Source organism: Salmo trutta, chromosome 4 (genome assembly GCF_901001165.1).
Source record: "Salmo trutta chromosome 4, fSalTru1.1, whole genome shotgun sequence".
Lineage (NCBI taxonomy): Eukaryota > Metazoa > Chordata > Actinopteri > Salmoniformes > Salmonidae > Salmo > Salmo trutta.
In genome coordinates this window covers 2,936,757-2,958,970 of record NC_042960.1, presented here as the reverse complement: position 1 = coordinate 2,958,970, position 22,214 = coordinate 2,936,757, and the positions used below count along the sequence as shown (strand labels likewise).

The window sequence follows — 22,214 nt, the reverse complement described above, 5'->3', positions numbered from 1 at the left end:
GAGATGTTTTAGCATCAGACCAGAGTTACTTTGATTTAGAGAGGAGATGTTTTAGCATCAGACCAGAGTAACTTTGATTTAGAGAGGAGATGTTTTAGCATCAGACCAGATTTACTTTGAATTAAAGCTCTCCTCTAGTTCCCTTAAACATCTTAGTTCAGAGTTGAGCATGCCTACCCTTTATTCTACTGTTTCTATTCTACTGGTTATAGTCTACTGTTTCTATTCTACTGGTTCTATCCTACTGGTTCTACTAGATGAGTAGTACTGGTTCTATTCTACTGACTCTATTCTACTGGTTCTACTAGATGAGTAGTACTGGTTCTATTCTACTGGTTCTACTAGATGAGTAGTACTGGTTCTATTCTACTGGTTCTATTCTACTGGTTCTATCCTACTGGTTGTATTCTACTGGTTGCATTCTACTGTTTCTATTCTACTGTTTCTACTGGTTCCGTTCCAGCTGACTCACCTGCAGTCGACCCTGGAGATGTGTGTGAGGCGGGACTTGTTGCTGCTGCATGGCTCGATGAAGTAGCGTGAGGTGAGCACATTGGCCCGCACGCCCAGTAACGCTGCCCCGTCATGGTCCACTGAGGTACACACCAACGCACACGCTCCCTTAGGTAGGTCTGTCACCCACGTCCTGAAACAGAGAGAAGACATGTTGACTTGTTTTATACCATTGAGAGAAAGAGAGACACAGAGAGAGTTGTTTTATACCATTGAGAGAAAGAGAGACACAGAGAGAGTTGTTTTATACCATTGAGAGAAAGAGAGACAGAGAGAGAGTTGTTTTATACCAATGAGAAAGAGAGACACAGAGAGAGTTGTTTTATACCATTGAGAGAAAGAGAGACAGAGAGAGAGTTGTTTTATACCATTGAGGAAGAGAGACAGAGAGAGTTGTTTTATACCATTGAGGAAGAGAGACACAGAGAGAGTTGTTTTATACCAATGAGGAAGAGAGACAGAGAGAGAGTTGTTTTATACCAATGAGGAAGAGAGACAGAGAGAAAGTTGTTTTATACCAATGAGGAAGAGAGACAGAGAGAGAGTTGTTTTATACCAATGAGGAAGAGAGACACAGAGAGAGAGTTGTTTTATACCAATGAGGAAGAGAGACACAGAGAGAGAGTTGTTTTATACCAATGAGGAAGAGAGACACAGAGAGAGAGTTGTTTTATACCAATGAGGAAGAGAGACACAGAGAGAGAGTTGTTTTATACCAATGAGGAAGAGAGACACAGAGAGAGAGTTGTTTTATACCAATGAGGAAGAGAGACAGAGAGAGAGTTGTTTTATACCAATGAGGAAGAGAGACAGAGAGAGAGTTGTTTTATACCAATGAGGAAGAGAGACAGAGAGAGAGTTGTTTTATACCAATGAGGAAGAGAGACAGAGAGAGTTGTTTTATACCATTGAGGAAGAGAGACAGAGAGAGAGTTGTTTTATACCAATGAGGAAGAGAGACAGAGAGAGAGTTGTTTTATACCATTGAGGAAGAGAGACACAGAGAGAGAGTTGTTTTATACCATTGAGGAAGAGAGACAGAGAGAGAGTTGTTTTATACCAATGAGGAAGAGAGACAGAGAGAGAGTTGTTTTATACCATTGAGGAAGAGAGACAGAGAGAGAGTTGTTTTATACCATTGAGGAAGAGAATAATGAAAGGAAAGAAATAATGGATGAATGAGACAAACAACACAAGAAGGGGATATACAAGGAGTGGGAAGGTAGGTTCAGTCTTCAGGAAAAAAGTGCTATCTAGAACCGAAAAAGGTTTTTATAGGAGAACCCTTTGAAGAAATATTGTTGGTTCAAGGTAGAACAATTTTGGTTCCAAGTAGAACCGTTTTGGGTTCCATGTAGAACCCTTTCCAAAAAGGGTTTTACTCTGAACCAAAAAGGGTTCTCCTATGGGGACAGCTGAAGAACCCTTCTGGAGTGTAGGGAGATCTTTAATCTTCTACCTGAGCACGAGGTGGTCTCTGGTGGGGTGGGGGGCCATGCTGTTCCTGGTGTACTGGTACACTTCTGTGCGATCGCCTAGCGTCTCCACCACACGGCTCTCCATCAGGTCCTCGTCCCAGCGGCCCTGCTCCCGGAGGACCCGCGTCAACACCTCCTCAGGACCCGCAGGTACCTCCACGGACGCCTTCCACAGGCGCAGCGGCGAGCCGTCGTGGACCTAAGAGTTGGAAAACAAAAGAGATAATCTTTTAATGCTTTTGTAAAAACATCTGTATATTTTATTGACGAGTTTAAGGGCAACAATGATTTTTGGGGAAACAGCTTGGATGCTAATGCTAACGTTAACTGGAATGATGTAATGTTGACACTAGCGCTACGCAGGCTCAGGAAAAGAAGGCCCAGGTCTTGCACCATGATTGGGAACATAACTGTAAGGGCAGTGTTGTAATCACAACAACCCAAAGCCTCTCTCCTTATCTGTTACACTAGTCAGCTGCCTTCCTTCAAGAGGCCTTGTGACTGGGAAGATTATTGGCAAAGAGATAACGACTGGACAGGATGTGTTGGCTTGGGAGCAGTGTGTGTGTGTGTGTGTGTGTGTGTGTGTGTGTGTGTGTGTGTGTGTGTGTGTGTGTGTGTGTGTGTGTGTGTGTGTGTGTGCATTGAGCGAGCTCCTTGACAAACCGATGTCACCCTGGGGCCAGTCTAGTGGGGAGGGGGAGGGGAGGGGGGGCTAGTTTCACACTGACCTGTTTCTACACAGGAAATACTAACTGGTGCTCTTCCATTACACAACGAGAGAGAGAGAGAAAGAGAGAGCGAGAGAGCGAGAGAGAGAAAGAGGGACGTGGAATACACTAGGCTTTATGCCAGCCTTTTCTAAACAACAAACACAAGTAATGTATGTAGTCCTTCATACTAATTGAACTTCTATATAAGGACAATAAAGTGAACATGAACTTAGAATTTAAAAGACAAGATCCATACTCCATAGATTAGAATAAAAGAGAATACAATTGATACTATCTATCCCTCTGTCCATACCTTCTTGTACGCCAGCTCGGCGAGTTCAGGCGTGGAGCAGCTGTCGTAACCTTTGAACTTGTCCTTGGCCTCTTTGAGGAGGGCGTCCAGGCTGTCCTGGAGGTAGGTCCTGCATCCCATGGGGCCGCCAGCACCGTCGTCACCCCCAGAGGAACCCCCTAGCTCCTCCAGCTTCAGGGGGATCAGGGCCTGCTCCTGGTACGAGTTTCTGCAGCGACTCATCTCTTCTGGGATCTACGGGGGAAGAGGAGGGAATAGTTTGGTAGTTTATCATACAATTACAATAAGTATACAATTTTACAATGACATAAAATGAATGGGAGGAGAGAGGGCCGTCAGGACTGTTTCAGACACTGAAGATGAGCACTAATACCAGCGTGTTGAGGTACAAGGTGTGTGAAATACCAGTGTTCAAGATCCAACTTGTTTGTGGTCATCATGAACGTACATGTACAGCTTTGAACATTAATACACTGATGGACAAACAGACCTACAGATTAACAAAGGAATTCTAAAATCACCAAATCATGATCAGGCAATCAGATCTGTCATAAACAAGAATACGTCATCCAATCCCTTATCAACCTGTCCTTTACCTGCCAACCCCATCCTGAGTTTAATCACGCCGTATTAAGGATGGGAAACTCCACAAGAAATCAGTGTGGGACAAAGATAAAGGAGTCCTGCTATGGAAGCTTAGAGCATCCTGTTTTTCTAATTTCACTTCCAGTCTCTCTCTCTCTCTCTCTCTGTGTCTCTCTCTCTGTCTCTCTCTCTACCTCTCATTCTCTCTAATTCTCTCTCTCTCTTTCCTGCTTACTTAAAGATGTACTTCAGTTGACATTAGAGGAGATCATGATGAGAAGAGTTTCAGTTAGAAATCCACTGAATTGTTGTATCAGTTTTATTGTATCAGTCATCAGCTCACCCAGACCACTCACAGACTAATATTAAATTACAGGAAAATAACTGATGTGTGTGTGTGTGTGTGGGGGGGGTTAATGCTATTTACTGGTCATGTTCAACGCTAATTGCTAGCATCCGCCAGAGGAGCTTTATGAATGAATCTAATACGGGTTTTTTTCTCTGTTAGTGAAAATAAACTCCAGAATCCAGATCCTTGTAATATAATGTTAGGCAGTGTGTAACCCCTCATGTCATAACAGCTTTCTTTCATAACAGCTTTTTGAGCCGATTGATTCGGGTCGGACTAGTACCAAAATTGTAGTCCACCTGCCGACATTCATTATTTCTCTCTTAACGAATCAAGTGCTTCCTGCCTTTGGACATCGAGCCCCCTGATTAGCTGAGATTGGTCAAGGGGATTGTGGGTTTTGCGGTGCTACACAGTACGGCTTACTGTATTTCTCCCCCTTACTTAACTACAATAACGAACATTCCATAGGGCTCAGTCAGTGTGCGACGGGTAAACAGAAGCATGGAGATAGGTCAATGGGATTGTGGGTTTTGTGGCGCTACAAAACAGCTTACCGTATTCCATCAACCAGACTATTAGTCTTATGTAACTACAGTACCCAACATTCCATAGGGCTCAGCGAGTGCGACGGGTAAACACAAACGTGGCGTAAGACCCAGTCAGGTAAGATGTGGGGCGGAGAGGGCTTGGTTACTTGGCTAAGACGATTTGTTTTTATGTAACGATAACAATGCTCCAAAAACGCACACAGGAAAAACAACCTCGGATCCGGATCAGAGGGACTTTCGGAACTGAGATGAACATGTTTAACGAGAGCAACATTGTACCAACACCAATCGAACACTCTGACTTTAGCGTAGGCCGTCAGAGCACAGTAGTGTCCATGTGCTGTGTGCATATAGCTGAACAGAATGGGAGGTTCTCGTCAGAGACTGTAGAAAGGTGGGGAGGTGATCTGAGGTTATATTTAGGTTCTAGTCAGACAATGTAGAAAGAGAGGTGAGGTTCTAGTCAGGTTCTAGTCAGGTTCTAGTCAGACAATGTAGAAAGAGAGGTGAGGTTCTTGTCTGGTTCTAGTCAGGTTCTAGTCAGGTTCTAGTCAGACAATGTAGAAAGAGAGGAGAGGTTCTTGTCTGGTTCTAGTCAAGTTCTAGTCAGGTTCTAGTCAGACAATGTAGAAAGAGAGGGGAGGCGAAAGTTGAGGTTCTACTAAGGTTCTGTTGAGGTTCTAGGTTCAGACACGTACCCTGAAGAGCTTCCTGCAATCCTGGATCATGTGTGCCAGGCCGTTGGTGGCGGCCAGGTTCTCGTTGAGGTCCCTCTGGTCAGGTTTACCCAGCGGCTGCTTCCTGTTCATCACCCTATCACAACACCAGGAAGACAAACACACGGGAAAGTTAGTCATGTCCACTTAGGACAATTAGTCATGTCCACTAGTGAGACAGAAAGAGGAGATGAGAGGAGTGGAGAGGAGTGGAGGGGAGTGGAGAGGAGTGGAGAGGAGTGGAGGGTAGAGGAGGGGAGGGGGGGAGGGGAGAGGAATGTAAAGGAGAGGAGTGGAAAGGAGAGGAGTGGAGAGGAAAGAAAGAGAGGACAGAGTAGAATAAGACAATCTGTCATAAGGTTTGATGTAACCCCCAATACAGACTCTCTTTCCCTCCTCAGTTCTTTCTCTCTCTCCCTCTCTCTTCCTCTCTTCCTCCCCCCTCTCTCCTTCCCCTACATACAGTAACATCCTGCTCTATAGCTAGAGTTTGTCAGCCTCTCCTCCTCTCATGTTGGTGTGAGGCTGGGCAGCGTATTACAATACATGGTCAAATATACTGAGTCAAGACAAATAAAAGGAGATAGGGTTGGTCCCTCACACACACACACACACACACACACACACACACACACACACACACACACACACACACACACACACACACACACACAGAGAGAGAGAAAGGAGATGGGCTTGGTAAAGGTTCACAACACACGCACGCACAAGTAGGTACACGCGCGGCACATGCACACACACACATACACCCTCTCCTAGTTCCCCACAACACCCCACCCCTGCCCACCGTGGCGAGGAGCTCTCCTTGCGTCTCAGCGTGTTAAGGTGGAAGAGCGAAGGCGCCAGGCAGACGGCCAGGTTGGCGCAGGTCATCTGGTTCTCTGCCACGGCGGCGGTGACGTCACTCAGCAGGCACAGGAGGGTCTGCAGCGCCTCACGGCTCTCGTCTGGCAGCAGCAGCACGGCCGCTCGCGTAGCCTGAAGACGCAGCTCCTTGGGCATGTCTGAGGGAATCACGTTCAGTTCAACTCAGTTCTGTTCAATTTGGTTCTGTTCAGTTCAATTCAGTTTGGTTAATTTCAGTTTGGTTCAGTTCAATTAAATTAAATTCAGTTCAATTCAATTCAGTTCAATTTAAAAACATTACTTTGTTGAATTTTGACAAGATGGAAAATGGTCTCACATACATGTGGCTCACATACAATGTACATGGTTTATCATGAATTTCAGACAGCTGGTTGCAAGCTAGTGACTGTATTTCTGCATTTCTTATTACAGTGCTGTATGATGGCAATATTGTACCAGTAAATGCTATTTTGTCTTAATGAATTAATAAACTTGATTGATGGATTCCAAGAGGGCATTTGACATTGTTTTACTGTAATTACATTGTACAGTTACTCATGCCAGCAGATTGTCAATGATATTGATTTATATTCAATAATTAACTTTAACTAGCTGTTTGTATTTCAAACACAAATGTTCTAGTGAGTCATGGAGTGTTGTGGCAGAGGAGAGAGAGAGTGTGTGTGTATGTACCACCACATCATCCGATATTTCCTGTTTGTTTTCCTTCCACAATCTCCCTCCCTCCCTCCCTCCCTCCCTCCCTCCCTCCCTCCCTCCCTCCCTCCCTCTCTCCCTCCCTCCCTCCCTCCCTCCCTCCCTCCCTCTCTCCCTCCCTCCCTCCCTCCCTCTCTCCCTCCCTCCCTCCCTCCCTCCCTCCCTCTCTCCCTCCCTCCCTCCCTCTCTCTCTCCCTCCCTCCCTCCCTCCCTCCCTCCCCTCCCTCCCTCTCTCCCTCCCTCTCTCCCTCCCTCCCTCTCTCCCTCCCTCCCTCCCTCCCTCCCTCCCTCTCTCCCTCCCTCCCTCCCTCCCTCCCTCCCTCTCTCCCTCCCTCCCTCCCTCCCTCCCTCTCTCCCTCCCTCTCTCCCTCCCTCCCTCTCTCCCTCCCTCCCTCCCTCCCTCCCGGGCTTACAGACATGCACCTACAGCTTTTTGTGAGGTTATGTGTGTGTTCCCCTTCCATCACCACATTATCTTAGATGAGTGTGTGTAAATATTATGGGTGTTCATACCTGTCAATGTTAAGTTTGTGTTTCTGTGTGTGTGTGTTTGTGTGTGTGTGTGTGTGTGTGTGTGTGTGTGTGTGTGTGTGGGTTTGTGCATTATATAGGTCTACGTGTGTGTGTGTGTGGGTTTGTGTGTGTGAATTATATAGGTCTATGTGTGAGTGAGTGAGTGTGTGTGTGTGTGTGTGTGTGTGTGTTTGTGTGTGTGTGTTTGAGTGTGTGTGTGTCTGTCTCTATCTGTCCTTACATTGGTAGATCTGCAGGAAGGTCTCAGACAATTTGCTGGTGAGCAGCGGCTCTGGCAGGTCCCGGAAATACTGCTTCAGCATGTCGGCCACGTCGTAAGCCGATTGGCCCTCGTAACTGACTCCGCCCCCGTCGGCGCCGCACGTTTCGTTCATCTGACGGAGCGCCTGAATACGTGATTTAACCCCCGACTTCCTGAAGAGACCCACCTGGAAGGGTAAAGAGAGAGAGAGAGAGAGAGAGACGGAGACGGAGAGGGGAGGGGAGGGGAGGGAAAAGGGCGAAAGAGAGATTGTCGATGCCATTTTTTTATTACCTGGAACAAGATCTGATGAGTTATCAATTCAAACCCACATTCTCATCGTTAGCAATTTTGATTAAATAAGGGGCCCATCGTCAGTGTGGAGCTCGGTGGTTACATCACAACGGTATTCAGTGTATTTTTAAGAAGATGCGCGTCCCAAATGGCACCTGATTCCCTATGGGTCCTGGTCAGAAGTAGTGGACTAGAAAGGGAATAGGGTGCCATTTGGTTTGGGACACAGCCCATGACATCCATTAGAATTCTTGAGGAGAGGGTTCTTCCTGTTGGACTTAATCAATGGGCTTTTTAAGTTAATGGTTTTAAAAAATGGCTGCCATCTGGGAGGAAAAAGAGCTCTGGCTTGAAGAGACGAAATACTTTCCGTGAGCTTTCACCATTTCAAACAGAGGCCTGTTGTCCAGTTTAGGAGAGCATGCCATCCCTCATTCTCTCTTCCATTCCTCCATCCCTCCCTCCCTCTCTCTCTCGCTCTCTCTCGCGCTCTCTGTCGCCATAGCAATCCCTTGGCTCTGTCTCTCTCTCTCTCTCTCTCTCTCTCTTAAACAGACTGACAAAGGTGACTAAACAGCTGGAAACTTTTGACTCTCCCCAGGCCTCTCTGTGTGTGTGTGTCAGGGCCTTCTTGTCTCCCAAACACAATATGTGAGACCTCAAAACTGACACAGAAAGAGTGAGTGTGTGTAACACACTGTGAATATTTAACTGGCCGTTTTCCCCAAATTCCAACTCTGACAAAAAGACTGACTCTTCCAGGGAAATATACAACTATGCAACCAGGAGTCTAGGAGCTAAATGATGATGGGGGGGGGGGGCATGTCTGTGTGTGTATGTTGTGTGATGGGGCTTGAGGAGACAGACAGACAGGCAGACAGGTTAGACAGACAGAAAGGTAGACAGACAGAAAGGTAGACAGACCGTCTTTACCTGGTCTAGACATTGGCTGCGTAGGTAGCGCATGGCCTGTTGAATGCTCTGGGGCAGGGGCTGACCCGTACGCTGGACGTTAAGCAGCAGAGGCACTCCAAACACATTTCGGTCTTTGTAGTCCCGCACCTTTATCCGCTTCATAAACTTCGGCACAGCCCTGCAACCCACACACAACACACACACATAGAGGGACAGGTTAGAATAGCTCACACACACACACAGAACATATACACACACGCACACAGAACAGACACACGTACGCACGCACACACAAACGAGTGTACTCACACACACACGGCCACACACACACGGTTTTGCAACAGGAGTAAAGTAGGTGTTGGACTTTGACCTCTGTCCCTGTACTCTGTCACTGTACTAACAAAGCAGCGGTAACATTGTAAATATCCACTACAGAAAGCAGCCAGGATGATGACTACCACACACATCAAACTACAACACTCAATACAACCACTACCTTCCAGGGTTCTGCTACTCTGGTCCTGGACAGATTTCAGGGTTTCATTCCAGCCCAACAATAATACACCTGCTATGTGTGCATGGTTTCATTGCAGCCCAACAGTAATACACCTGCTATGTGTGCATGGTTTCATTCCAGCCCAACAGTAATACACCTGCTATGTGTGCATGGTTTCATTCCAGCCCAACAATAATACACCTGCTATGTGTGCATGGTTTCATTCCAGCCCAACAGTAATACACCTGCTATGTGTGCATGGTTTCATTCCAGCCCAACAGTAATACACCTGCTATGTGTGCATGGTTTCATTCCAGCCCAACAATAATACACCTGCTATGTGTGCATGGTTTCATTCCAGCCCAACAGTAATACACCTGCTATGTGTGCATGGTTTCATGCCAGCCCAACAGTAATACACCTGCTATGTGTGCATGGTTTCATTCCAGTCCAACAATAATACACCTGCTATGTGTGCAGGGTTTCATTCCAGCCCAACAATAATACATCTGCTGTGTTTGCAGGGTTTTATTCCAGCCCAACAGTAATACACCTGCTGCGTTGTGGAGGCAGGAACAACAACTCTCCAGGACTGGAGCTGGAGAAGCCTGTACTGTTTAATCAAACAGGATTTGACAGTATGGGGTCCTTTAGACCTACACCTGAAAGGCCACAGGATATTGTTAATGAGAATTGGTTCCCAACTGACAAACCTAATAAATAAAGGTTGAACACTAAACAAATGGAAAGAGCAGTAGTTTACTGCTACTGTGAATCACCAACGCTAACATTAGCATTAGCACACGCCACGCTACCACCTAGCTAAGGTGGGTTTTTTTCCATGAGAAAAGGAGAACTTGAAAATGCATTGTGTGTGTGTGTGTGTGCGCGCGTGTGTTTATACTCTATGTGTGTGTGTATGTGTGTATGTGTGTATGTGTGTGTGGGGGTTCTACAGAAGCCTAGCATTCTCCAAGTTTATGAGAGGGAGGATAAACACTGGGGCCGAAAGACAATAGAAACCGGGAGGGAGGAGGAGAAGGGAGAGGCAGGAGAGGGTAAGGGGGGTGGGTTCGTAATGGTGTATACATCCGCATCCGCACTTTGTGTTTGTGCCTCAAGCCCCTAACACTGACCATGTCACTGTGTGTGTGTGTGTGTGTGTGTGTGTGTGTGTGTGTGTGTGTGTGTGTGTGTGTGTGTGTGTGTGTGTGTGTGTGTGTGTGTCTCTGAATGTCAGGTGTTCTACTGCTCTCCAGGATCGTATAATGGTTTTACAAGAGAAAACATGTTTATGGGTGTGTATGTATCATGTGCTTTTAAGTGTGTGTGTGTGCTGCTCACTTCTCAGAAGAATGACCACAGCTTGGTAAATGAGAAGGGAACATGCTACAATCCCAGAAGGGAATTCTGGGTATGCGCAGCCAAGCCTCCAGCTCAAAAATCAAATGGTCTCAGTGATTAAAAGACCTGACATAAGCCTGCCATAAACCTGTCGTAAGCCTGTCATAACTTACTCTGCCCCTGCCATCCTGGAGAAGGCGTAGGACTTCTCTGACTCATTGAAGCTGGGAGGGGTGAAGAAAAGCACAGCACTATACAAAGATTTGAGGTGAGGCTGGAGCTATTTGCTTAATCCAGATCATGAAGCTAGGTTAGATAAGAAGATGGAGGGAGGGAGAGGTGGAGAGAGAGAGAGACAGAGAGGGAGACAGAGAGAGCCAGAGAGAGAGAGCCAGAGAGAGAGAAAGAGACAGAGTGAGAAAGAGACAAAGAGAGAGAGAGAGAGAGGGAGAGAATGAGAGCCAGAGAGAGAGAGAGAGACAGAGAGAGAGACACACAGAGAGAGAGAAAGATAGAGAGAGAAAGAGAGAAAAAGAGAGAGAGTAAATTAGATAGACAGAGAGAGAGAGAGTTGCGGTGAGGGAAGGAAGGGAGGGAAAGAGAAATATAAAAGGGAGAGTGACAGAGAGAATTCCATGTAAGAGAATGATAGAAGAATACATCCCCTGGACTGCAGTCTCAACAGTCCCCACAGACATCCCCAGAAGGCGGAGACACCAAAGGGGATACCGAGTGACATTGGACAATCTGGAACCAGTGGCCATAATCTATAATTGCATGATGGAGAATTATTGGTATTATTAGACAGTATTATTGGGGGGGGTTCGGTCATTTTGGTAATTGTCGAGGACTGAGGCTACAGACTCGGCCTCCAGGTCTTCATTCTAACAGCCTGTGCGTGTGAACTCTGTGATTGCCCCCGTCAAAAGATGACAACGTATAGCAGTGCACCCGCGTTCCCAGCAATTAGCTAGCCTGGGAAAAGAATGTTGAAACCCCACCCCCCTTACGTTCAGACCCAACAGGCTCCTATTTGTGGGAGAAGAGTGGGAGGAATTCCAACTAGAGGAAAAATAGAGACTATGATTGTTGTGGTTGTCTATTTGTTTGTAGGCCTAGGCTACAACTAGCGCTATCGGAGCAGCATGCTAGGCTATAGGCTAACAAGGGTTTTTATACATACACTCGATATAATTTTTTGGGGCCTGCATTTTCAGCTGTTTTCTTGTGAGACATCTTGTGAGAAAAACTTACAGTGTGTTTGCCACAAACTCCAAACCCAAAGTCTTATGAACCTTGACTATTCAAAATGGCCGCCGACGACGACTCACCAGCTGAAGCCGTGTTTGTTGGTCGGGGTGTGTTTCTCCAGGAGGGCTGTAAGCTGGAGCAGGCAGAGCTTCTGGAGCAGGTTCATCTGCAGTACTGACTGGCAGCCCATCTGCCGCTGGGCCCAGGAGTGACTGGGCCGGTGGGAGGCCTGGAAACTGGGCCAGCGCAGTTTCTGAGGCCTTGGGTAAAGAGAAACATATGTGTTAACCTAATATATTGCACAGCATACAGAAAAATACTGAGGGCTATCAGAAGCACAATCAAACTTCCAAATACAAAAATACAATTTTTTTTCTTCCAAATACAAAAACAAAGAATTTCATATAAATATGTATCAAATATGTGTGTAAAATATATATATGTGAAAATATATAGGTTAACATATATTAGGGAAAAATAAACAAAACACACAAGTGTTCACACACAGACATATAGGAGAAGATACGTCTTCATCATTTTCAGAACTTGACCTGAGGTCATAAAGCCCTCTCCTCTGATGAGGTGACTAGCAGGACATCCATCCAGACGAGTCCTATGACCCCTGTGTTAAGAGATGCTCATTGGGATAACAGGGATTGATCTAGCCCAGAGGATCCCAACTCCGTTCCTCCAATACCCCCAAAACTACACATTTTTATTGTAGCCCTGGACAAGCACACCTGATTCAACTTGTCAACTAATCATCAGGCCCTCAATGAGTTGAATCAGGTGAGTTTGTCCGGTGCTACAACAAAACCGGGTGCTTATGGGGGAACTCAAGAACTGGAGTTGGGAAGCACTGATCTCGCCTGGCTGTCAGCGGGTATGGGAGCGTCGGAAACCTTCTGGAATTCTGCCTGTGGATTCCTGAGGGAATGGCTGCATCGTCGCGGAGACGGATCGGCATTCCCGAGGTCCGAGGTATTCACTGCACCTCATCGCCGTGACAGCCGGTTACGTAAGGGTCAGGGCTGGGAGAGTCGTCTCAACATGTCCACTCTGCCTGTGTGTTTCTCCCTCCGTCTAACTTTATTTCTTTCTCTTTCTGTTCCTCTACCCATATCTCTCTTTCTCTTTCTGTAACTCTACCCATCTCTCTCTTTCTCTTACTTTCTGTACATCCTTCTTTCTCCCTCTTTCTATGTCTGTTTGTGCACCTCCATTCCACCACCCTCTTTCTCACCGACCTTCTCACCCTCTCTCTCACCCTTTCTCTCTCTCACCCTTCATCCAAACACTTAAGAATGTTGAATTGAGCTCGACAGTCCTTCATCTTAACACACAGGACATTTTCTCAAATGGGGATAATAACAATATTGGTGATATCTATAGATTGATTAACAGAGAGGTGATTCATTGATTAATTACTGACCTGTTAGATCTGGTGAGAGAGGCTCCCACTCCGGAGTCCCTCCTCTCCCTCATGGCTTCTTCCCCCTCTCCTTCTTCCCCCTCTCCTTCTTCCCTCTCTCCTTCTCCCAGAGGGTTGCCCGTGCTGTCCTGGTCGCTCCCGTTGTCCGTCTCCTCCAGCCGGTTCTGCAAAGGTGAGGACGGACATGGAGACGCCGAATCCAATGCTGAATCCGAATCCCCCTCTTCTTCTTCCTCTTCGTCGTCCTCTTCTCCGGCTGCCACCCTGTCCGTCCAGGTGTTGACGAATCGCTGCAGGCCGTTGACGCATTCCAGCACATCCTCCAACTTTGGCCCCTCCCCTTCTTCGTTGTCTTTATCGTCTTCCTCGCCTTGATAGGCCACGTTGGGCACGTTGTCGTAGAAACTCAGGCGGCTGTCTGCCGAGCCAGTGGAGCCGCGACGCGTTTGGCATCTGCTACCGAGATAGCGCCTGCCGGCGGCGGCAAGAGGCCTGTTTTCGTCATTTCCACTTTGCGGTGGTTGTTTGCCGTCGCCGAGCGCTTTGGGGAATGTGCCCGGTTTGTGGCCTTCGGGAAGGTAGAAGAAAATCACGCCTTCCTCCTCCTCTTCCTCCTCCCTCTCTCCATTGAGGCGACCACGCTTGCTTTGGTTTTGCTCGGCCACTGTCCGGTTACTAGGCTGTTGCTGAGGTGGTTTCTGTCTGGTTTTGGGTTGAGTTGAAGCGGGGGGTTGCTGTTCTCCAGGCGGCTGTAGGAACACGCTTAACGGGTCAAAACCTTCCAGGTACATCCCACCTCTCTTACTGGCCCCTGCAGCAGTGCTGTGGCTTCGTGTTCGTGTCACCGGGCTCGGGGTGCTAACGGCGCTCCCGCTACTTGCTTCCGATTGGCTACTGCCCGTGCTTCCGGCGCTCCCCATGCTGCCGTTGCTGGTCTGTGTGGAGTAGGATACGCTCCTGTTACGGTTCAGGGTCATGGTTTGGGTCGGGTTGAGGGTGAGGCTGGAGATGTCAACGCAGTTGAGGCGCCGTAGCTTGTCATCGTCTAGTCCTTCTTTGATGACCGGCCCGCTGATCTCCAGTTTGGAAGGCCTTCCCCCGCCGCCGTTCTTCTTCTTGCTATTGGAAGTGGCACTCCTCAGTCTGATGCTCTCCATGCGCTTGAGGAAACTCTTGGCCCGTGAGCGCGTGCTCTTACCTCCTCTAGCCTCGCTCCCTCCTCCTTCTATCCCTCCTGTGCCCACAATTCCACTGGGCTCGCCGTCGAAGGAGAAGTGACCTTGGGTCGTCTCCAATGGTGAGATCGGATGCCCGTCAGACAGCGAGTCCTCATTGGCGCCGCACGACCCGCCCGTGCCTGAGGAGGAGCACATGCTGGCCATCGAGTTTGCGCGGGTGGCGCCCGCCGCCGGGGTGGCATCGCTAGATGTGGCACCGTCGACTATCCCTCCCTCTCCCATGCTCCCGCTGCTGTGAAGTGAGGCCACCTCGGGCTGCTCGCTGAGATCCGTCAGCACGCTCTCGGAGCTCAGGCCCTCGCGGAGCTGCCCCTGACCGGCCGAGGGTCTCTGGACCTGGGGGAAGGGTGGCTGGTTTCCACCCGGGAGGAAGAAGACATCCAGCTCCTCCAGGCGAGACCAGCGCTTGCTGTCCCGCTGGAAGGTCCAAAGGCCACTGATGGCGCATGGCTCTTCCTCGTCTGAATCCTCACTCTGGAGTAGAGAGAGAGAAGACAGAGGGGGGTGGGGGCACGTTAGCATTTGTCGTCATGAATCTTGTTCTGGAGGCAGCTCTGCAGAGTGGTCACTAGCTGGCACAGCCACAAAGTAATACAAACCTAACCTTAACCCTAACCTTAACCTTAACCACACTGCTAACCCTAATTCCAAACCCTAATCTTAAATTAAACCAAACCCCCCCCCCCAAAAAAAAATCATACATTTTTACAATATATCCCATCTAGTGGAAGTCTCTCAGTTCTGCCTCTTAGATTCATGACAATAAATGTCAACCCGCTGGTGACACATTATCACTATAAGAAGAAAAAAATGCACAAAGAAATGACAATTTAATCAAAAAGACATCATATTTTCAAGATTTTCTTTCTCTGTTTCGTGTCTATGAACAACGTTTTAACATGAAATCTCTTTCTAAAAGGTGAATGGCCATGAAGTCAACGGAGCCGCCCTGTATTCTGTCCAGATGACTTTGTGTGTCCCAAATGACCATCCATTCCCTCAGAGTGAACTACTTGAGACCAGGGCCCATAGAACTCTGGTCAAAAGTAGTGCACTATATATGGAAAAGGGTGCTGTTTGGGACAGAGCCTTTGTGTGAGAGCAACAGGGATATTCACAGACAGCAGATCAGTAGACATTCCTCAACTCCCTCCCGACCGCTGGAACATTTCACAGAGATAAGATTCACACACAGCTGGTTAATGGTTGTTATTGTGTTGGAACTCATCCCTGACCGTGAAAACGACAACAGAGTCTTTCTATCTTTCTCTCTCTTGCAAACACACACACACACATACGTCCCGAGGGGAGTCCAGGAAATTCCACCCCGATCCGAGAAGTTCACACGCCAGCCTGCCAGGCTAGGGCAACTCCCCCACCCTCACCCCCACAGAGGTGTAACCACCCTATCGTCCCCACAGGGCCAGTCTGTCCCCCTAATTCTGGAAAGTGAAACTGCTTGCAGAGGGGACCAGGGAGCCGGGGGGCAGAGGAGGGGCGCGGGAGCCTCCAGACTTCACAGGCGCCTCCTTCACGGTGGCTGAGAGCGATGGGGACAAAAGTCCATAAAATAAAACCCCGGGTCCTCATTTTATGACCCCGCTCTCCACTCACCACGACACACACTGGCCTTTCTTACTTCAGCTTTGATCATGACGGCTAGAAACTCTTTCTGTCTGATATACTGACTGACGTCGGGACGACCATAGTGGGGGAGTTTGACTTTTGAGCTCAATAACAACAATGTCAACACCTAGAACTATCTAGATGGTCAGTCTTATCTTCATCTGCATTCATTCACTCCTGTGGCCGTGGGTGTTTTGACACGTCATAAACAACGTCACATCTCTGATTTCAACAACTACGAGGAAAAAACACATTTCAAAAGCGGGAGATATATACACTTACATTTTAGCAGACGGTCTTATCCAGAGCGACATACAGGAGCAATTAGGGTTAAGGGCCTTGCTCAAGGGCACATCGACAGATTTTTCACCTAGTCAGCTCAGGGATTCGACACAGCAACCTTTCAGTCTTAACCACTAGGCTACCTGCCACCCTCTATAGACAGAGTAGGGATTGAAGTCAATGCGTTTCTATGCTGACTAGGGAGGTGAATAACTGTCAGTCTGAACAGAAAGCAAATACCTCCTTTGACCCTCCTCTGTTGACTCCTTGATGAAAGGTGACACAGCGAGGGTCATCCCATTGAATACCAACTCACGCACACGTACACGTACACACACACACGTACACGTACACACACACACACACACACACACACACACACACACACACACACCACACACACACACACACACACACACACACACACACACACACACACACACACACACACACACACACACACACACACACACACAGAGATCAAGGAACTAGCTTGTTTAAGATTTTAGGTAATTACAGAATGGAGGTTAATGGGAGGAAGATTTTGACAAACAAAGCTTCTTAAGTGTCCTGATGGTTTAGTTTGGGTTAGTTTGGTTTAGTTTGGGATAGTTTGGGGTAGGTTCTGGGGATCATTGTAACGGCTCTCGTTGGTGGTAGAAGTAGACCAAGTAGACGTGGTAAGTGTTCATGATTAGTTTATTCAAGAAACACTAAAACAAAATAACTACAGCAAACAAAACGAAAGCGAACAGTTCTGTCAGGCACAGACACTGAACAGAAAACAAGATCCCACAAAACCCAAAAGGAAAATGACAACTTATATATGATCTCCAATCAGAGACAACGATAGACAGCTGCCTTTGATTGGGAACCACACTTGGCCAAAAACAAAGAAATAGAAAAAATAGACTTTCCCACCCGAGTCACACCCTGACCTAACCAAACATAGAGAATAATAAGGATCTCTAAGGTCAGGGCATGACAATCATGGCCAATAGCTGGCTTGTTTTTAATTTAACCAATGAAACCACAGGGAGAGAAATGAAAAATGCAAGCTTCCAGGAATCATGCTACTTAAACAGACACATTTACACACACACACACACACACACACTCACAGACTTGAGATGTAGAATCAAGAGCAAAAACATACCGCAGCGACATACTATTCCCTTTTATGGACAATGATATGAGAAAGTGATGTTTGTGTGTGTATGTCTGTGTGTGTGTGTGTTCAGGATCAGGCCTGAGGAAGAAGGGCCAGCCGCGTGAACAGCAAGCCCTTCATTTGGACATAAAAGCTATCTTTCCTTGCCTTGGGTTCTTCACAAAGGGCTTGATAAAAAGACAGGTGCCTTTTCATTAGAAGAGAAGAGAGAGAGACTTTCACACCCCAGGCTATAAGGAGGTTGGAGTTGGAGGACAGGTAGGAAAAACAAAACTGGAGTTGGAAAAGTTCTGAAGAATTAGGGGATTTTGGGGTGTGAAAGAGTGGAAGAGCAGGGTGGAAGAGGAGGGTGGAAGAGGAGGGTGGGAGAGGAGGAAGGAAGAGGAGGGAGGAACTTACTCTCTTTCTCTGTGGGGAGATCTCCAGTCTCATCAGGGCACACTTGTTGAGGGTGTTCAGTCTCCTGCAAATAGATACAGATACACAATCAGATACATAAACACACACACACACACACTTGGAGTCCTAGCAAAAGCCCCAACAACAAGCCTCTGACAGAGACAAACCCCTGAGAGAGAAAAGACAGGAAGAGAGAGTGAGAGAGAGATAGAGAAGAAGAGAGAGATGAAGAGATAGAGAGAGAGAGAGAGAGGGAGGCGAGCAGCTAATGAGGCGCTGAAGGATAAGCCGGGATAAGAGGGGAAGAAGAGAAGGAATGAAAAGAGAGAGAAATCAGCTAGATTGGCGACAAAAAGACGACAAAGGGGGAAGGAGGGAGGGGGAAGCTTATCCCGCTGGACACCTGGCGAGGGGGTGGGGGGTAGTAGTAGTAGTAGTAGTAGTAGTAGTAGTAGTAGTAGTAGTAGTGTGTGTGTGTGTGTGTGTGCGTGTGTGTGTGTGTGTGTGTGTGTGTGTGTGTGTGTGTGTGTGTGTGTGTGTGTGTGTGTGCTCTCCCCTCTGGAAAGCTCTGAAAGCAGATCATGTGACAATGGAGGGAGGAAGGGTTGAGAAAGGGAAGGATGGAGGGAGGGATGGAGAGAGAGGGATTGAGGAAGGGGTTGAGAGGCTCGAATAGACTGATGACTTCTGAAGCCTTGCTTCAATACACTATTCCCTATTTAGTGCACTACTTTTGACCAGGACCCAAACTCTGGTCAAAAGTAGTGCACTACACAGGGAATAGGGTGCCATTTGGGACGTAACCTAGATCAACTGGAAAAGTCCACTCACTCCTGATAAATCTGATAGATGCACTTTGAACAACTGTATTTACATGCATTGAAGTTACTTCACTGGTCCCAGGAGTCAACTGTTCAGTAACAGAGGAGGCTGGTGAGTGGAGGGCTGCTCATAATAATGGCTGGAATGGAGTCCAAATTGCAGGCGTCTTGAAGGTAAAATTAGGATCATGTATACTCTGCCAGTGACCATAAATATATATATATTTTTTTAAACTATAATAAATAAATAAAAAAATGAAAAAATCTTATAATAAAAGAAACAACAAAATAAAAATGAACCAAAAAATTACGGAGAGCTATGTACAATGGGCAAACTTAGGAAAACAACGTATTTGTGGTAAGTGCATGTGGGCCACCATCTTTATGCACCTCCGCTATTGAAAGTGACACCATAGGAGCTTTACCACTGACATGACATTATATAACATGATAGATAGCCCTTTAAATGTTACCCACAACCCCTTGGGCCTAGAAGCCACCCAGGTGTGGCGAAAGGAGGGAATGTTCTAGATTTATTTTCTTTAAAAACGACAACAAGAACATAGCGTGACCGTGGAGACGGAGCGAGGGAGGGAATGTGGAGAGATAAGACAAGAGAGATGGAGAGAACAGGACAACGGTACAAAACGTCTCTAATTGGAGAGAAGTAAACATTCACAGCCCCACGGTGCATGTATCATACCTCCTCACTTAGAGAGAGAGAGAGAGAGAGAGGGAGGGCAGAGAGAGAGGACAGAGAGGGAGGATGTATGGAAAAGCTGAAGAGATAGAAGCATAATGAAAGAGAAAGGCGTAGAGAGAGGTAGAGAGAGAAAGAAGAGAGATAGAGAGAAGGAGGCCAAGGGAGAAAGGAGAGGCTTATCGCGTTCCTCTTTCATCTCAAACCCAACCTGCAGAGCATGCCATCTTTGAAGATATACTTTCTTCGCTATCTTCACTATGCTTTCCCCTATTGCAGACAAGATTAACAGATAGACAGATTTAGAGAAGAAGAAAAAATAAATAGACAATGGAACATAAAAGTGGGTGAAGGTTGAGAAAGAGAAGAGGTGAGGAGGACATGGAGAGGTGAGGAGGACATAGAGAGGTGAGGAGGACATAGAGAGGTGAGGAGGACATAGAGAGGTGAGGAGGACATAGAGAGGTGAGGACATAGAGAGGTGAGGAGGGAAGAGAGCTGAGGAGGGCATAGAGAGGTGAGGAGGGAAGAGAGAGGAGAGGAGGGAAGAGAGAGGTGAGGAGGGAAGAGAGAGGAGAGGAGGGAAGAGAGAGGTGAGGAGAGGAGGGAAGAGAGAGGAGAGGAGGGAAGAGAGAGGAGAGGAGGGCATAGAGAGAGGAGAGGAGGGAAGAGAGAGAGGAGAGGGGGGAAGAGAGAGGAGAGGGGGAAGAGAGAGGTGAGGAGGGAAAAGAGAGGAGAGGAGGGAAGAGAGAGGAGACCTACAAGAATGCTCTACAGGTTCAGTTGTTGACTTCTGGAGAAGTGAGAGATGAAGAAAAAGAGAAGTGGAGGAGAAGTCTCACCTGCACAGAGCCTCGATGGCATCCCGGTCCAGGAAATCATGGTCCCTGGTCACAGACACAATCTCAATGGGGAACAAGCCATCTGAAACCGAGAGAGAGATACAGAGAGAGAGGGAGTACATGTTTTAATGTCTTTAATTGCACCAGCAAGCAGACACAATCCATTGCAAGCTAAAATTTACAAAAATGTAACTCGCTGTCAGACATGGGGTTACTGTCTTCACAAATGTCACCCTCTTCCTTTCCTCCCCCCACACACAACCCACACACATCCGACACACACCACAATGAAAGCTAAGAGGAAGTGGCGTCTTAGCCGGCCAAACAAACACAGCTGTACCATTCAGACCTGGGCAGCGGGGGGTGAGTGTGGGCGGGGGTTGACAGTAGAATGACAATAGGTACTCCCGCATTAAAGGAGTCCTCTGATTATCTCACTCTCTCTTCTCTATATCACTCTATTAGAGGGGAAAGTTGGGATTCAAACTCACTCTATTAAAGGGGCAATCTGGGGTTCAAACTCACTCTATTAAATGGTCAATCTGGGGTTCAAACTCACTCTATTAAAGGGGCAATCTGGGGTTCAAACTCACTCTATTAAAGGGGCAATCTGGGGTTCAAACTCACTCTATTAAAGGGGCAATCTGGGGTTCAAACTCACTCTATTAAAGGGGCAATCTGGGGTTCAAACTCACTCTATTAAAGGGGAAATCTGGGGTTCAAACACTCTATTAAAGGGGCAATCTGGGGTTCAAACTCACTCTATTAAAGGGGCAATCTGGGGTTCAAACTCACTCTATTAAAGGGGAAATCTGGGGTTCAAACTCACTATTAAAGGGGAAATCTGGGGTTCAAACTTACTCTATTAAAGGGGAAATCTGGGGGGTTCAAACTCACTCTATTAAAGGGGCAATCTGGGGTTCAAACTCACTCTATTAAAGGGGAAATCTGGGGTTCAAACTCACTCTATTAAAGGGGAAATCTGGGGTTCAAACTCACTCTATTAAAGGGGAAATCTGGGATTCAAATTCACTCTAAAAAATGGTGACCTACTTTTAACCAGGGCCTGTACGTTTCTGGTTAGAAGTAGTGCACTATAAATGGAATAGGGTGACATTTGGGACTTGAACCCCCACTGATGTCTGCTGATGAAGATTTGAGTAAAAACATGTGAAAGAAAAAGAGAGATTCATCAATTATAAAGGAATGTATTGGACGGAGACAAGAATGCAATGATGACCCTAGTCGGGGTATCCTACAGATCCTTGTCTCCTAGCTACCTAGTCCGCCTCCCAAATGGCCAAATGGCACCCTATTCTATTTATAGTGCACTACTTCTAACCAGAAACGTACGGGCCCTGGTTAGAAGTAGGGCGCCATTTTTTGAACGCAAGCCTAAGGGCCAACGGTGATTAGAAAACGACGGCTTTTCAGTTTAACCTTTCACAAGCTGTACTGTGACAGTACTATCTGCCTTATCTGCTGTGGGGCAGGAGTCCCTTACAGCCAGAGATAATAGAACACAGAATGTGCTGGGATAAAGACTGGGGGGAATGTGTCATGTGTCAGCACGAATTCTGTACTCATCAGAGTGACCTGGTATGAGTCAACATAGCTCATCACAAATCTGTCGGATGGACGGTTTGGTGTGTGTGTTGGTATGTGTGTACCTCTTTGTAATCGTGTGTGTGCGCCTCTGTGTATGTGTGTGCTTCTCTCTCTCTCTCTCTGTGTGTGTGTGTGTGTGTGTGTGTGTGTGTGTGTGTGTGTGTGTGTGTGTGTGTGTGTGTGTGTGTGTGTGTGTGTGTGTGTGTGTGTGTGTGTGTGTT

The 22,214-nt window shown here is 47.2% G+C and overlaps 1 protein-coding gene across 4 annotated transcripts in view; it reads right to left on the bottom strand.

The window, feature by feature from the left end:
* LOC115191657 (rho GTPase-activating protein 7) overlaps positions 1–22,214 on the bottom strand; it is a 149,457-nt gene that overhangs the window by 2,557 nt on the left and 124,686 nt on the right. For all 4 annotated transcript variants that reach the window (XM_029749459.1, XM_029749460.1, XM_029749461.1 and 1 more), the window contains 11 exons: positions 20,386–20,467; positions 18,023–18,086; positions 13,307–15,018; positions 11,955–12,134; positions 8,802–8,961; positions 7,554–7,761; positions 6,024–6,240; positions 5,201–5,315; positions 3,018–3,251; positions 1,973–2,190; positions 473–646 (listed from right to left, as the gene is read on the bottom strand). In XM_029749459.1, the coding sequence (XP_029605319.1) occupies positions 473–646; positions 1,973–2,190; positions 3,018–3,251; positions 5,201–5,315; positions 6,024–6,240; positions 7,554–7,761; positions 8,802–8,961; positions 11,955–12,134; positions 13,307–15,018; positions 18,023–18,086; positions 20,386–20,467 (3,364 nt within the window). The remainder of the gene's footprint in view (positions 1–472; positions 647–1,972; positions 2,191–3,017; positions 3,252–5,200; positions 5,316–6,023; positions 6,241–7,553; positions 7,762–8,801; positions 8,962–11,954; positions 12,135–13,306; positions 15,019–18,022; positions 18,087–20,385; positions 20,468–22,214) is intronic.